Source organism: Malania oleifera, chromosome 3, assembly GCF_029873635.1.
Source record: "Malania oleifera isolate guangnan ecotype guangnan chromosome 3, ASM2987363v1, whole genome shotgun sequence".
NCBI lineage: Eukaryota > Viridiplantae > Streptophyta > Magnoliopsida > Santalales > Ximeniaceae > Malania > Malania oleifera.
The window spans coordinates 29,067,284-29,082,296 of record NC_080419.1 but is presented as its reverse complement, the minus strand read 5'-3'; the positions used below and the strand labels follow the sequence as shown (position 1 = coordinate 29,082,296).

The window sequence follows — 15,013 nt, the reverse complement described above, 5'->3', positions numbered from 1 at the left end:
TAATCAGTGATTACACCATCAATAGGGCTCTTTTAGATTTAGGAGCGATTGTGAACCTACTTCCTTACTCGGTCTACCAACAATTCAATTTAAGAGAGCTGAAGCCGACCTTGGTCACATTGAGCTTTGCTTACCAATTAGTGAAAAAGCCCGAGGGTGTGATAGAGGACATCTTGGTCAAAGTTGAAGAGTTATATTACCCAGTTGACTTTGTTGTCTTGGATATGGAACGTGCTGATCCAACCAAGGATCCAATCCCTATTTTATTAGGATGACCATTCTTAGTTACGACTAATGCTTGCATTCAGAGTAGGATTGGGATCATGGATATGTCCTTTGGCAACATGTAGCTAGGGGCTGAATGTATTTCATGATTCCCAACATCCACTCGATGATGTCCAAGTTGTGGAAGTTGACATGATTGATGAATATGTTGAAGAAGTGGCTCCCTTGATTTTTGAGGGACCCCCTTGAGGATATACTTCAGCCCGATAGCACCTCCATATCTAGCCCGGAGGACCCATATAAGCAGATCTTTGCCATTTATGATTTGGTCTCTAGATTAGAGGGATGAATTTGGGTAAGTGAAAATGGTTTAGTGGGGGCATGGTGGAAGAAAGTCCCATTTTCAAGCCTAGGTGAGTTCGAAATGCACATTCATTGCATCTGGCTGAAGACGGTAAACTTAGCGCTTCTAGGAGGTGACCCAATTGTATTACTTCTTTATATTTCTTCTTTGAGTCCATAGGTTGTACATTGTAAAGTAGATAAGGTTTAGGGTCTTAAGTAGGTCATAGGTTAGTTGGGGGTGCGACTAGGGCGCAACCAGCACGCACAGGTGTGACTTGGTTGAAGCTGTGAAAGTATTCTTAACTTCCAAAGTCTCGAGAAGCTCGACCAGAGGTGTGACCTAGCCAAGCAACTAAATCTTTTGAATTTCCAAATTACCAAGGATTTTGACCTAGGCACGACCAACACTCCACTTTAGTGCGACTTGGTCGAGAGCCTGTCTTCTTGATTCGGTTGGGGGTGCGACCAGGGCGTGACCAGTACAAGGCTGGTGCATTCAAGTCGAGACTGTAACAAATCATTTTAAACCTCTCTTCCTGCGAAGCCCTAACCACTTGTTTCTTCATCTCTCCTCATTGCACCTAAGCTCGATCTAGTCGCCCAAGCCTCCTCCACCTTCCTAGAATTCCTTACGTCTATGTATCTTCATCTTCTCCACCTCCCATCTTCATTACCGGCTTTATAGTTCACAACCTTCATTGAGTTTTCCCAGCTTCTTCAACAATTCTGCGCTGTTTAGAGTCTTAGGCTGTTTTCAAGTAACCCCAGTCCTCTTGATTTGAGGCCAAACGAAAGAGGGTCTAGGATCCGCCGAGGGACGAGTCTTTGTTTAGGTCCGACCATAATCCACCTACATGGATGACGACGAGGAGTTGAGCGACCCAGAGAGGGCAGACTTTGCCTTCCAGCGGGTCGAGGGCATCGAGGATGACCCTCAAGGATTACGATTTCTGACCTATGTACAAATTCCAGTTGGATGAGACTCGTGCCCACTCTTGTAGGAGATGTTGCGTAGAGGTTCTCGAGCATTGGAAGATGGATCATTACATGACCCCGCCCACCACCACATATCATCTAGCCTTGGTGCAGGAGTTTTACTAGAACATGCAGCATGATCCACAGACGGGCATCTAGTCCACTACAGTTTAAGGCATAGGGTTCGAGCTCACTCCAGGCTTGATCGATAGGGTATAGTCCCACGAGAAGGCCGATGATACATTGTAGGAGGCCATATTTTCTTCAAATCTCCACCATATCATCAACTGGATGTTTCACGTCCTCTACTACGATGGTGAAAATATGCAGTGAGGCACGTGCATGGCACGGAGTAGAGTACTCGATTACCTGCTCCTTTTGGACCTCATCCTTTAGTGCAATATCTAAATGTCTGGAAATCACTCAGATAGATGCGACATTCATCTGTAGTTCATATATGTCTTGCATCAAAATATGAAGATCGACATTCCTCGACTCATTATGGATGAGATGATCATGTTCTACGAGCGGAACATGAGGCACCCGAGGCTGAGGAGGCTGATGCGCAGTTAGGACACTAGGAAGTCAACGAGGCCCCTCATTGCATACACCTAGATCATCATATTGATCTTGACGTGCAAGAAGATCAACCTGGGCGATCTAGACGCACACATCCCCATAAGAGAGGTCACCATCGAACAGACATGGAGTTAAAGCCTGAATTTATTGGCTACGACATGGATGAAGGTTCACCGCTGGGCACCCTTTGAGGCTGAACCAAGGTCAAAGTTTTGTATATCGTTATTCTACCATTACCCCAAGGAGCCAGCACACCCGCCGATGCCACCACTTCGCAGAGCATCGAAGAAGAAGTTGGGGGAGAACTACTATTGAGCCCTCCACCTCTGCTGCGACACCTTCAGAGGCAGCACCTCCAGCTTCGGCACCTTATCCATAAGCATGCTCCACTGTGCCTCAGGCAGGGGATGGCTTGAGCTACATGTGCTTGGAGTTTTACTATTTTAGAGCTGAGGTACAACACGAGTTGGCGGAGATCAAGGAGACACTTTCTCAGGGATTCAAGGCACTTTTCGAGGTACTTCGAGTCTGCTTCTCAAGTGCATTAGAGAATTTTGGATTTCCGAGATTCATAGCTTAAACCTCGACTCGTGGACCTTTAGTTCCTCATGCTCCTCCATCCCCCATAGCTACACAAGAGGCTTCTTTTTCATCCGCTCCTCCATCGCCTACTTTGCCTCCCTCACTAGTTGTGCGCTCTCCTACTCCTCCGTCCCCTCCACCACAGCCCGACCATCAGTCCTTTGCATCGCATGTTATTCCGTCGGCTAGCCTAGTGGTGATGATCGAGATTAAGATAGGCAACATAGATGAGTTGGCGCTTCATTCTGAGGAGACACCAATATCCGCTACTGCCGTAAGTGAGGCTAAGTCCCTCATACGATCTATAGAGCAGGACGTTGAGCCATTCGATACTTCAGCATTTGCCAGCCAGATCACTCTATGACGACAACACTCATTTTGCCAGTGGATGTCCTGTGGTCTCTAGTGCCTCTTTAGATGTTTACACTACCCGCCTCGGTTCTTCCTATCCTACACCACATAGTAGTGGACTTGACTAGTTCTGCCCTAACATCTGGCGCGCCACCTTGAGCACATGCTCCACCATTTGTTCCGCCGCGTGTACCCACTCCTTCTGCTTCATCTGCGGTGCTTGCTTCACGTACTCCACCACCTGCACCCAAACTGCCATCACCGGCTCCAACTACTTATGTGCCATCCCTCGCTCCAGCTTGTGTGCCACCCCCCGCTCTAGCTTCACCTGAGTTACCCGTGGTGTCTGGTAGTTTTTCTGATAAGGAGGAGTCTGCTACGGGCCCGCGATCTAATGCGGTTCATCGGTCTGATGAGGGCACTCCATCTAATGCTTTTGGTGATTTGGGGGGTAGTGATTCTAATTATGACATTGGCGGTTCTACTAAGGAGGATTAGGGCTGGCTATTAGGGATTCTTTGCTATGCACTCTCTTGCATATGTATTATGCTCGTGCACACATTTTTTTTTTCTTTTTTCTTATTTTATTTGTATGTTCATTTTCTTTTGTATCACCATGCTTGTGAGTGGCAGTACTTGTGCTTGTCATGTATCTATTTTTAGTTGTACTACCTCCATGCTTAATGAATACATGGTGCTTTATTTCTACCTGTATTTTGTGCTCAGTGTACCATTGTTCTTTTCTTTACATTTCTGGATTTTATGTGGATGCTTCCTGAAGCAGGTATATTTTTTAGATTTTCAGGCACCATGTAGTGCTTCCTTCCCTTGCTTTCCGGGTTCTTTCTTTCCATACTTCAATAGGGACATTGAAGTTTTAAGTTGGGGGTAAGGGGTTAGGCAAGCACTACATGACATATTTCGGGCTCAAAAATGACATAATTTTTAAAATTTTTAGTGAACATTGCTTGTTGCATGCCATGTTAACACATTTGATACCCTTTACATAATGCTATATAGTTTGTATGTTACATGCTTAGGTTGTGTCCTTTAGATGACTTTATTATGCTCACTAACAATGTAGTGAGTTGCTTGTGCGCAGTTTCACGCAGTATAGTCAATTTACTTGTTTTGCAACTCAATGAGGATTGACTAGGAGTTCATCCATTTTAATACTGTTGTATAAGTTCTTGTATTTACATGGTATTTTACAAGGTTAGGATGCACTTTCACATGATTTGTATCACTTAGGGTTCCTTGAGAGCACTGAGAGAACAACTGTGGTGACTATGATACCTTGTGAGGTTTTGTTGAGCCTTTCGTTTCTTTTAAAGTCATTTACATGAACTCTGAGTTCATGGAACTCAACTTTCCTTCTCTGTATATTCTTTGCATGCTAGTCTCTGTATTTGCATTTGCTAGCCTAGAGGTGTTGTCTAGTGGGGAGATATAAACCTAGGTCTTGTAGCCTACTTAAGACATGAGAATTAAGCCACCCCTGGAGATAAACATAATTTATGAACCCTCTCTTTGAGCTTAGTTTCCTATCGGTAGCATAAAGATGACAAAATTTGTGAAGATTGTCCTAGTTTGTAACACCCCGAACTCGCCAAGTAGGGCTCGGAGTGTTATGAGACCATCCATGCATCTCTGATACTATTCACACAACAAAACTAACTAAACAACCTCAAATAAATACCATAGTAGTATATATATATATATATATATATATTTATATATATATATATATACACACATACGCAAACCCATAAATAGGTACAACCATATTCTCCATATTACATAACCAAGACAAAATATTAAACACAGTCTATACACATATCTGTTCATTTATCTACTCACAAAACTACCCCGCCATGGAGCTTTTTAAGCTCGATCACCTGGAGGGCCTGAAAATATTAAATCTTCGCCGCGTGTGAGACATCTCTCAGTAAGGAAGAAATAAGTTACAACAGTGTGTGGTTGAAGTATTTAATATATCATTACAAAGTATACATACATATATAATTATTTTTACTGATAATTCTAGAAAATAGGGAAATCTACCCGCCCATACAAATAGCTTCCCTTTGCTCTAACAAAAATATCAGGGCACTCACCTTACTCACAAGCCCTCGGGTTATGTATCCAGGTAAACGTTCTGAGAATAGGGAAGCATACCCACCCATACAAGTAATTTTCCTCTGCTCTGGTACCCACTAGATAATTACTAGAGCACTCGCCTTCCTCAGCAAGCCCTCGGGTGGAGAGTTTTACTTTACCATAAATACTTAAGCAATTAAAATTACACATAACCAATGCTAATCATTTCACAAAGATCCACATGTATACGCATATCACAATCAATCCACACAAGATATACACATTCTTCATTCACACCCACATAAGGTCCATATCCACACAGAATACAACGTTCACACAAGATTGGTCCATGCAGGACTAACATCACATAGATTACACGGTCCACACAGGACTAACATCACACAGATTACACGGTCCACACAAGACCATCAACCTCACAGGTTACTATATAATCTTCTTAACCACACAGGTTACAACACATACTTCTCAATCACACAGGTTACACACATACTACCCTATTCATGGTAAATAGGTAAAACAAACTCCTCATACCACTTGCCAATGTTTTACCCCCTAATATAAATGCTCATATAACAACCTCCTCATACCACTGCCAACGTTATATGATGGTTATATCAGGTATGATATAACGACCTCTTCATACCACTACCAACGCTATATTTCAATTTACATGAACCATAAAACAATACACATCTAGTACAGGTACACACATCAATGCATTCCCATTCACAGTATTTAATTATCCAAATAGCATCACAACCAAACATAATTTGCAACCCAATAGTAACCACAAGTGAACAACAGAAGAAATCAAGCAGTACCTATAACCATTTAGTTATCAAAGTTGTTTTCATGCCACACGATTTTTTCCAATATAATATATAATCAAAAACAGTATTTTCAATGCCTGCACTATTCAAAATTTTTTTTTACCTAAATATGTAGAATTTTATACCCAAAATTAACTGATTTAAAATTAATAAAAATTGTTATAACATATTTCCCCTTACTCGCTCCTCAAGTTCCTGCCTAAACCAAACGAAAACAAGACCCTGTATTCCAAAAATCCCAACGTACTCAAATCTTAGAAAAAACACTCATTTAATACTTTCTAGGTTCCATATATTTCAAAATAATAATAAAACCCTAAAATATCTCACTTACCCTAATTTTGGGATGGTGCCCCAAAATCCAAAATCAACGATCTGCTCTGGTAGCTTTACAAAGAATGATCCCATGAACCTCGTGGTGGTTCCGGATCATCAAATATGGTTGAATGTAGGCCAGATTCGAAGAGAGAAGGTAGAGAGGCCATTTATTTAGAGAGAGAGAGAGAGAGAGAGAGAGAGAGAGAGAGAGAGAGAGAGAGAGAGAGAGAGAGAGAGAGTAAAAGTAAGAGATTTCTTCGTTGAAAAATGAAAGGAAACGCTATATATAGGAAGGGACTCGTCGACGAGACACGTGGATTCGTTGACGATTCCAAAAAGAACATTTGTCGATGAAGCCATGAGTTCATTGACGAATTTTTGAAATGTCTAAAACCCCTTTCGGTAAATCTTCATCGATGAGACATATGTCTTCGTTGACGGGCCAAGGAAGAATGTTCGTTGACAAAACCGATTGGTTCATCGACGAATCCTCGCTGACACTTCTTAAAAAATTCTCCTTTTTCCATTTCTTTTCTTTTATTACTTAAATTTTTCAGGTCGTTGCATTCTCCCCTCCCTTAGAAAATTTCGTCCTCGAAATTTGTTAATCACTTATTTTTCACAACTAAAAAGCTAACTAACCACATTCATACATTTCAATAAATTCTAACATATGCAACATAAGATCATACAAAGTCATTAATACTCATGCTAACGTAGACATATTACCGGACCCTTTAGCATTGTCCCCCTTAGGTGTACCCAACATATAAACACGTGCCGGGGCATAGCCGCCGTGAGGCACTGGGTTGTTCCTTTGATTTTGATGTGGAGCAAGTGCATTATTTGGTGGTTTTTGGCACTCTCGAGCTATATAGCCATATTTTCCACATCTGTAGCACACGACACCTCTACCTCGACATTCTCTCCAATGCCTTTGATTGCGTCTAGGATAGTGGGGGCGTGATGAATTGCCCTGACATCCTCGATCATTCCTTTTTGACCTCTGACCTGCAATATCTTTGTCTCCCCTCCATGACCCCTGTCTGACATTTGCATGAGGACTGGGAGACATAGGCTTTTTTCTTCGTTCTGACGCTCTACACCTCTATGCAGACTCGACTCTGCAATAGTGGCTTTTTCCACCAATTTCGTGAAATCTTGAATCTGCAAACATGCCATGTGCTCGTGAATGATCTGATTTAAGCCCCTTTCAAACCATCTCACCTTTTGGTATTCATCTGGAACCATAAAAGGTGCAAAGCGAGAAAGTTCCAAGAACTTAGCAGCAAACTGCTAAACAGTGAAGCGTCCTTGAGTCAAGTTGAAAAATTCCTCTACCTTTATATTCATGGTGGTAACAGGGAAGTATCGGTCATAGAAGTCCTGCTTGAAATGACCCCAAGTCATTGCTATAGGTATTGCTCACCGTTCTTCCAACAACTTCATCACATGCCACCACCATTCAGCTTCGCTGGCCAGCTTAAAGGTGGTGAAAAGAACCTTTTGCTCCTCAGTGCAATTCAACACTGCCACTATCTTCTCCATCTTTTGCATCCAAGTCTTAGCCTTGATTGGATCAATACCACCCTCAAAAGTAGAGGGTTTCAAGTGGGTAAATTGATCAATCATGCAACCCTGGTTCACAGGTGGGTAGCTTGATCCCCCGATATCTTGTCTCATTTCTTCTTTGCCCTGACGAGCTATACCTTGCAATAGTTGGGAGGTCTCAATCTCATCATCACTAGAAGCTCCCAACTCATTTCCTCCTTTATCATCCACGCCTTTGCCTCTCGGATCCATTCTGAATATATATATATATAAAACAAAGGCAAGTTTAAAATTTTTACATCTTAATATAACTGACATAATCATAAAACAAGAAACCAATTTAATATCAAATCGTTAATTAAACATCTGACATTCAATTATCCGTAATCATCTTAACCTCCAAATTCAAATTCCAAGTTTCAGTCTCTCTGCTTGGAAACATCAATGTCGATGGATTTACCATGGTTTTCTGAAACCGTCAACTGATTCAGAAAATCACAAAAGTCTGTCAAGGGATTTCTGCCTAATCTACCCAGTCCTACCCTTATTAAACTCAAACCTATACTCTGATATTAATCCTCCTAAAGTATGTGGAATCTATAACCTAAGTCTCTGAGCATTTGCATAACTAGGCAGTGTGAATCTTATCACACTTCCGGGTGACTATGGCTCTGATACCAACTGTAATGCCCCGAACTCGCCAAGTGGGGCCCAGAGTGTTATGAGACCTTCCACGCATCTCTGATACTATTCACACAGTAGAACTAAACAACCTTAAATAAATACCAGAGTATATATATATAAACATACGCAAACCCATAAATAGGTACAACCATATTCTCCATATTACATAACCAAGAAAAAATATTAAACACAGTTTATACATATATCCGTTCTTTTATCTACTCACACAACTACCCTACCCTAGAGTTTTTTAAACTCTATCACCAAGAGGACCTGAAAAGATTAAATCTTCGCCAGGGTGAGACACCTCTCAGTAAGGAAGAAATAAGTTACAACAGTGTGTGACTGAAGTGTTTATTATATAATTACAAAGTATACATACATACATAATTATTTTTACTAATAATTCTCGAAAAAAGGGAAATCTACCCGTCCATACAAGTAGCTTTTCTATGCTCTAGCGATAATACTAGGGCACTCACCTTACTCAGCAAGCCCTCGAGTTATGTATCAAGGTAAAGGCTTCGAGAATAGGGAAGCATACACACCCATACAAGTAGCTTCCCTCTACTCTAGTACCCACAAATAACTACCAGGGCACTCGCCTTCCTCAATAAGCCCTCAGGTGGAGAGTTTTACTTTACCATAAATACGTATGCAATTAAAGTTACACGTAACCAATGCTAATCATTTCACAAAGATCCACATGTATACACATATCACAATCAATCCACACAAGATATACACATTCTTCATTCACACCCACATAGGGTCCATATCCACACAGAATACAACATCCACACATGACTGGTCCACACAGGACTAACATCACATAGATTACATGGTCCACACAAGACTATCAACTTCACAGGTTACTACATAATCTTCTCAACCACACAGGTTACAACACATACTTCTCAATCACATAGGTTACAACACATACTTCGCAATCACACAGGTTACACACATACCACCCTGTTCATGGTAAATAGGTAAAACAAACTCCTCATACCACTTCCAATGTTTTATCCCCTAATATAAACGCTCATATAACGACCTCCTCATACCACTGCTAATGTTATATGACGGTTATATCAAGTACGATATAACAACCTCCTCATATTACTGCCAACACTATATCGCAATTTACATAAACCATAAAACAATACACATCCAGTACAGGTAAACACATCAATGCATTCCCATTCATAGTATTTAATTATCCAAATAGCATCACAACTAAACAAAATTTGCAACCCAACAGTAACCACAAGCGAACAAAAGACAAAATCAAGTAGTACCCGTAACCATTTAGTTATCAAAGTTGTTTTCATGTCAAACGATTTTTCCCAATATAATATATAATCAAAAACAGTATTTTCAATGCATGCACTATTCAAAAAAAATTTACCTAAATATATAGAATTTTATACCCAAAATTTAACCAATTTAAAATTAATAAAAATTGTTATAACATATTTCCCCTTACTTGTTCGTCAAGTTCCTGCCTAAATTGAACGGAAACAAGATCCTATATTCCAAAAATCCCAACTAACTCAAATCTCAGAAAAAAAAAAAAAACTCATTTAATACTTCCTAGGTTCCATATGTTTCAAAATAATAATAAAACTCTAAAATATCTCACTTACCCTGATTTTTGCGATGGTGCCCCAAAATCCCAAATCAATAATATGTTCTGGTAGCTTTGTAGAGAACGATCCCACGAACCTCGTGGTGGTTGCGGATCATCAAACCGAGTTGAATCCAAGTCAGATTCGAAGAGAGAAGGTAGAGAGACCATTTTTTTATAGAGAGAGAGAGAGAGAGAGAGAGAGAGAGAGAGAGAGAGAGAGAGTAAAAGTAAGAGATTTCTTTGCTGAAAAATGAAAGGAAATGCTATATATAGGTAGGGACTCGTCGACGAGACACGTGGATTCGTCAATGATTCCAAGAAGAACATTCATCGACGAAGCCATGAGTTTGTTGACGAATTTCAGAAATGTCTAAAACCCCTTTCGATGAATCTTCATTGATGATATATGTGTCTTCGTCGACGGGCCAAGGAAGAATGTTCGTCGACAAAACAGGTTGGTTCATCGACGAATCCTCGCTGGAATTTCTTAAAAATTTCTTTTTCTTCCCTTCTCCCTTTTCCATTTCTTTTCTTTTATTACTTTTACTACTTAAATTTTACGGGTCGTTACATGGTTGACCATAGAAGAAAAATGCATAAAGAAAAGAATGAGCAGAAAAAAAAAAGAAATGAAAAATACATAAAAAACCTGCTCTAAATACAAAATGGTCAAACTAGGGACCCAACACACCATATCCCTAGATGTATGAAGCTTCTTCGATTGCTTCGGTGCATATGATGTATTCATGCCTGATTTATGAATTATCAATCTAGGGCGATCTTGGTTGGATGTGGCTATTAGGTGAGAAGGCATTAAGGTGAAAGACCCAACACCTCGTTATTAGGCTAGATCTTATTCTCGTGAGACTAGTTCACTCCACTTTCATCGTTAGTTCTTCAAAATATGTTAAATGTTTGATCATGATATTTTTCCTCACATACGAGAGTGAACCCATCTTCTTGAGTGTTTTGAGAGTATACTGGCGAGGTTGAGTCAAGGCGACTGTTCTGTAGGCGTCCGAGGGAGACCCAAGTGCGATGAATTATTCACTTTACACATGCCTTATGAATATGCCTGTTGATACTCAGATTTATATGATAATATTAACTCTGAATTGTAATTGCTGGTTGATTCTCTATGAGTTATAATTTTCTTGATGGCTATACACTGTTGAGACTTGTATAAGTGACTTGCTTCAGAGTTTTTTGTATAATAGAGTTATGTATGGAGGAGCCTACTTGTAATTAGGTTATATTCCTGTATGTGAAATGACATGATTGTGTTTCTTGTTGATCTTATGCAATGTCCACCGAGATTGGTGTTTGTGGGTATCGCCCTAGAAACCCTCACAAGACTATAACTCGTCCACTATGGTCACCTAGGGGTTTAAAGCCTTGTTGCATATGGTAAATATAATTGTGTTTCCCATGAAAGGGGAGGTAGATAGGATTTTGGTTATCTTTTATAGTTTTCTTAGTTTTGCTTTGCTCGAGGACTAGCAAAGTGTAAGTTGGAGGTTGTGATGTGTCCTTAAAATGCACTATTTTAGGCTCTTATTTACTTATGTTTTGTCCTCATTTATCATGTATTTTCCCATTCTTATCATAGTTCGGAGTTATGCATGGTTTGTTCATATTTTAGGAGAATAGTGTTAAAACCAAGGAATTAAGCAATATAAGAAGCCAAGGGATTAATTGGGAAGCATAAGACTCAATCAGATGCTCAACCAAGCTCCCAAAGCCTTAATTCATCAAAGCATACAAGACCTTGTTCGATTATGTGGTGCGACCATCTAACATAGGGGGTGACTAGGTCATGGAAGGAAGACTCCAAGGTTCAGACTAAAAGTGAGTTACTGCAAGGTTCGACCATCAGCGTGACTAGGAGAACCTATAGGCAGGACCAGGTCAAGAAAGCTTGAAGACTGAACCCTAGAATTCCCGAGAGCCTTGATTAGGGCGTGACCATAAGGAGATAGTGGTGTGACCTGGTCGATTGACGCGAACCCAGCAATCTTCCTCACGAGATTTTTCGCAAAAATTTCCTGATTTGAATTTGAATGCCTGTAAACCTTTTTGGGTATAAAACCTAGCTTCGAATATGTGCTTAGGGTCCCCTTTTGCCCCTTCTTTGGTTAGTGACAGACCTTGGGAGTCTTTGGGTGCCACTTAGAGTAGATTTACTACTTTCCTTTCAATTTCCTATACTGGTTCATGCTTGGATTCTTTGAAGGCCTGTGACAACCTTCAAGTTTTTGGTGCTGCCGTGTACATTAGCTGGTTCTTGATTGTATTCACAATCGCTAGTGATAGGCCTTTGAGCTGAAATTGAAGCCATTTTTAAACACATGTTCTTTTACTCTGATTTGATTTAAATACTTGCTCTTTAAATACCTTGTCTGATTATGATGAAACCCTAAGGGATATGAAATTGGAATAGCTTTCCCAAAAGGGGGGTGAATTGGGATTTAAAAATTTTATTTCCTTTTTTTTAATACTTATGTGTTATAACAATAGTCAACGCTCAAACACAATCACAAATATGATTCAGAGTAATCACAATAAAAAAAAAATAATCAACCACTTAATTCTTGTAATAATAGCCCTGTATCAATATGTAAAACTTGCTGAATGTGTATAAGCCCTGTGTCAATATTCACAAACACACTTCTTCCCAATGTTTAGCTTTTAAATAAACTTTTAGTTTAATAAGTTAAGGATGATCAACCAACGTAGTCCCTTTTGGTTTCCATAATCAATGCTGATCAAACCAAAACAAATTACCTTCCGATCTATTTAACAACCAAACACTTAGAATTCAGAGTTTTATAAAGCATCATGTAATTTCTAATCTTTGCTAAAAAGTAAAGAGTAGGGAAGACAGAGAAGAACACAAGATTTTACGAGGTTCGACTTCAACACAGCCTACGTTCTTGCCCATGGCAAAACCACCAAAGGATTCACTATCATCGTTCCTTTACCACGCAGAACAATACCGATTATAACACTCTTTGGTTAAGGCTAGAGCCCGCCTTCTCCAAATAATATTCCCTTGTTTGGTCCAACGATTCAATACTCTAACTGTCTATCAATCTGCTACAAAGATTTGAAATAAGACGTACAAGAATTTGCTCCTCAAAGAGCTGATTAGTACCGATCAAAAACTATGTACTTCAATAAAATTCACAATATAAAATTCAGATTGAAGCTCTAGAGATTTATCACCATAGGAATCTTTCAATAGATGAAAGAATTAACAATTGCAGCACAATATCAGTGAGAAAACCAACAAGACTTTAGAGAACTTCGTGGATGTTGTGAGCAACAAAGAACTTTCAGAATTTTAGAATGCTTGAGAGAGAGTTTGATTGCTAAATTGATTTCTTGGTGTTCAAATCAATGTAACTTGAGGGTATTTATAGATGTAGAAAGGTTTCTAAATTGTTCCCCAAGTTTATTTGGAGTAAGGTCCAAGTTTTATATTAATTTGGGCCTCAAGTAATTGAAATTTCAAAAATATATCCGTTGAGTATTTTAAAATCTGCCACGAGCCAGATGACTGTGTGCTCTTTGGAAGTCGTCTGTCCGTGCATTTCAAGTATATATTTCTCAAATAGTAAGGTGGCAGTCGTCTGTCACTGAATAGCCAAGTTTTTAACAACATACAGAAGAGTGGCAGTTGGCTGGAAAAACTTACGCAGTCGTCTCATTTGTCACTGATAGTTGTCTGTAAAGTAGTTGTTTCTCATTTTAAGACATTTTTGATTTCTCTCTCCTTTGTTTAATTTTACTTAGAATCTCAATTTGGTTTTCCTTGAAAAATAAGTTTCAAGTCTTAAAACTAAGGTCTCGTAGTCTCTTTGCCTAATGAGTTTCAAAATGAATATTCATACTTAAATCAACTTGAAGTACTTACAAAGCTTGTTCTAAAAACAATTTTGACACTTCTTTGCTTTGAGTTCTTTTTGTCGCTTATCTTGGATCTTTCAGACTTCTCTGAGCTTTCATTATCAATCACTTGTATTTATGTAAGACTTTCCTTGTTCCTTGATCCTTGTGAGCTTTTAAGATATGACATTTGATATTTGAGCTTTCAGAATTTTCTTTTTTATTACTGAAATCATTTTTGCTTGAAATAGTATCACTTGGAAACACATTAGATAACCTTACTTTGTTATCATCAAAATCAAGAGTTGTAAGCCTAGCTAGGCCAACATGATAGGATAACATAGCTAGGGATTCAGTTACTTATACGTAATAGGCTATGGTTCATGTATGGGTATTCTTGTGATCGTTGGATAGGGTATACCTTGGTTCCCGATCACGCTTCGGACTATTGGTGCACCTTTGCTACCCTATGCCACTTGAATGGTTCACTTAATTGTTTAGCCTAGTATGGATAGCTGACCGAACGTAGCTGTCACAAACGATAGCCTAAGCTGGATTCCTGATTTGAGAATTGCTTTGTAGGAATAGTGTTAAAATAATTTACTTGCTTTCGTAGTTGATAGATGTTGACTTTTTGGTCAGATCCCTATTTTGATTATGACAAACCACAATATCTCATCTGTGTGCTTTGAGTATTTGAACAGGCTTATGTTTTAGTTAGCACAGATGATGATGCAATGTGGAAGCCATAAGAGCACCTAAACAGGCATACCCTGACGTATTCCATGGAGTTGCAGAGGAGCAGTGCATGAAGATCGATTTGTGTTTCAAGTTGTATTATTTTTTTTTATTTTTATCATTTGGTTTTGTATTAATTAATTATTGGTCTGTAATAATCTGCATATCATGCATGGTAGGGACTATAAGCTTA

At 39.4% G+C, this 15,013-nt stretch overlaps 1 protein-coding gene across 1 annotated transcript; it reads left to right on the top strand.

Annotated features, from left to right (window-relative positions):
• The first annotated feature begins 1,424 nt into the window (after window positions 1-1,424).
• Window positions 1,425-3,555, top strand: LOC131151240 (predicted GPI-anchored protein 58). Its single transcript, XM_058102492.1, has 4 exons — window positions 1,425-1,529; window positions 2,525-2,663; window positions 2,754-2,984; window positions 3,218-3,555. The coding sequence occupies exons 1-4, from the start codon at window positions 1,425-1,427 to the stop codon at window positions 3,553-3,555; spliced, it is 813 nt and encodes a 270-aa protein (XP_057958475.1).
• Window positions 3,556-15,013: the final 11,458 nt, after the last annotated feature.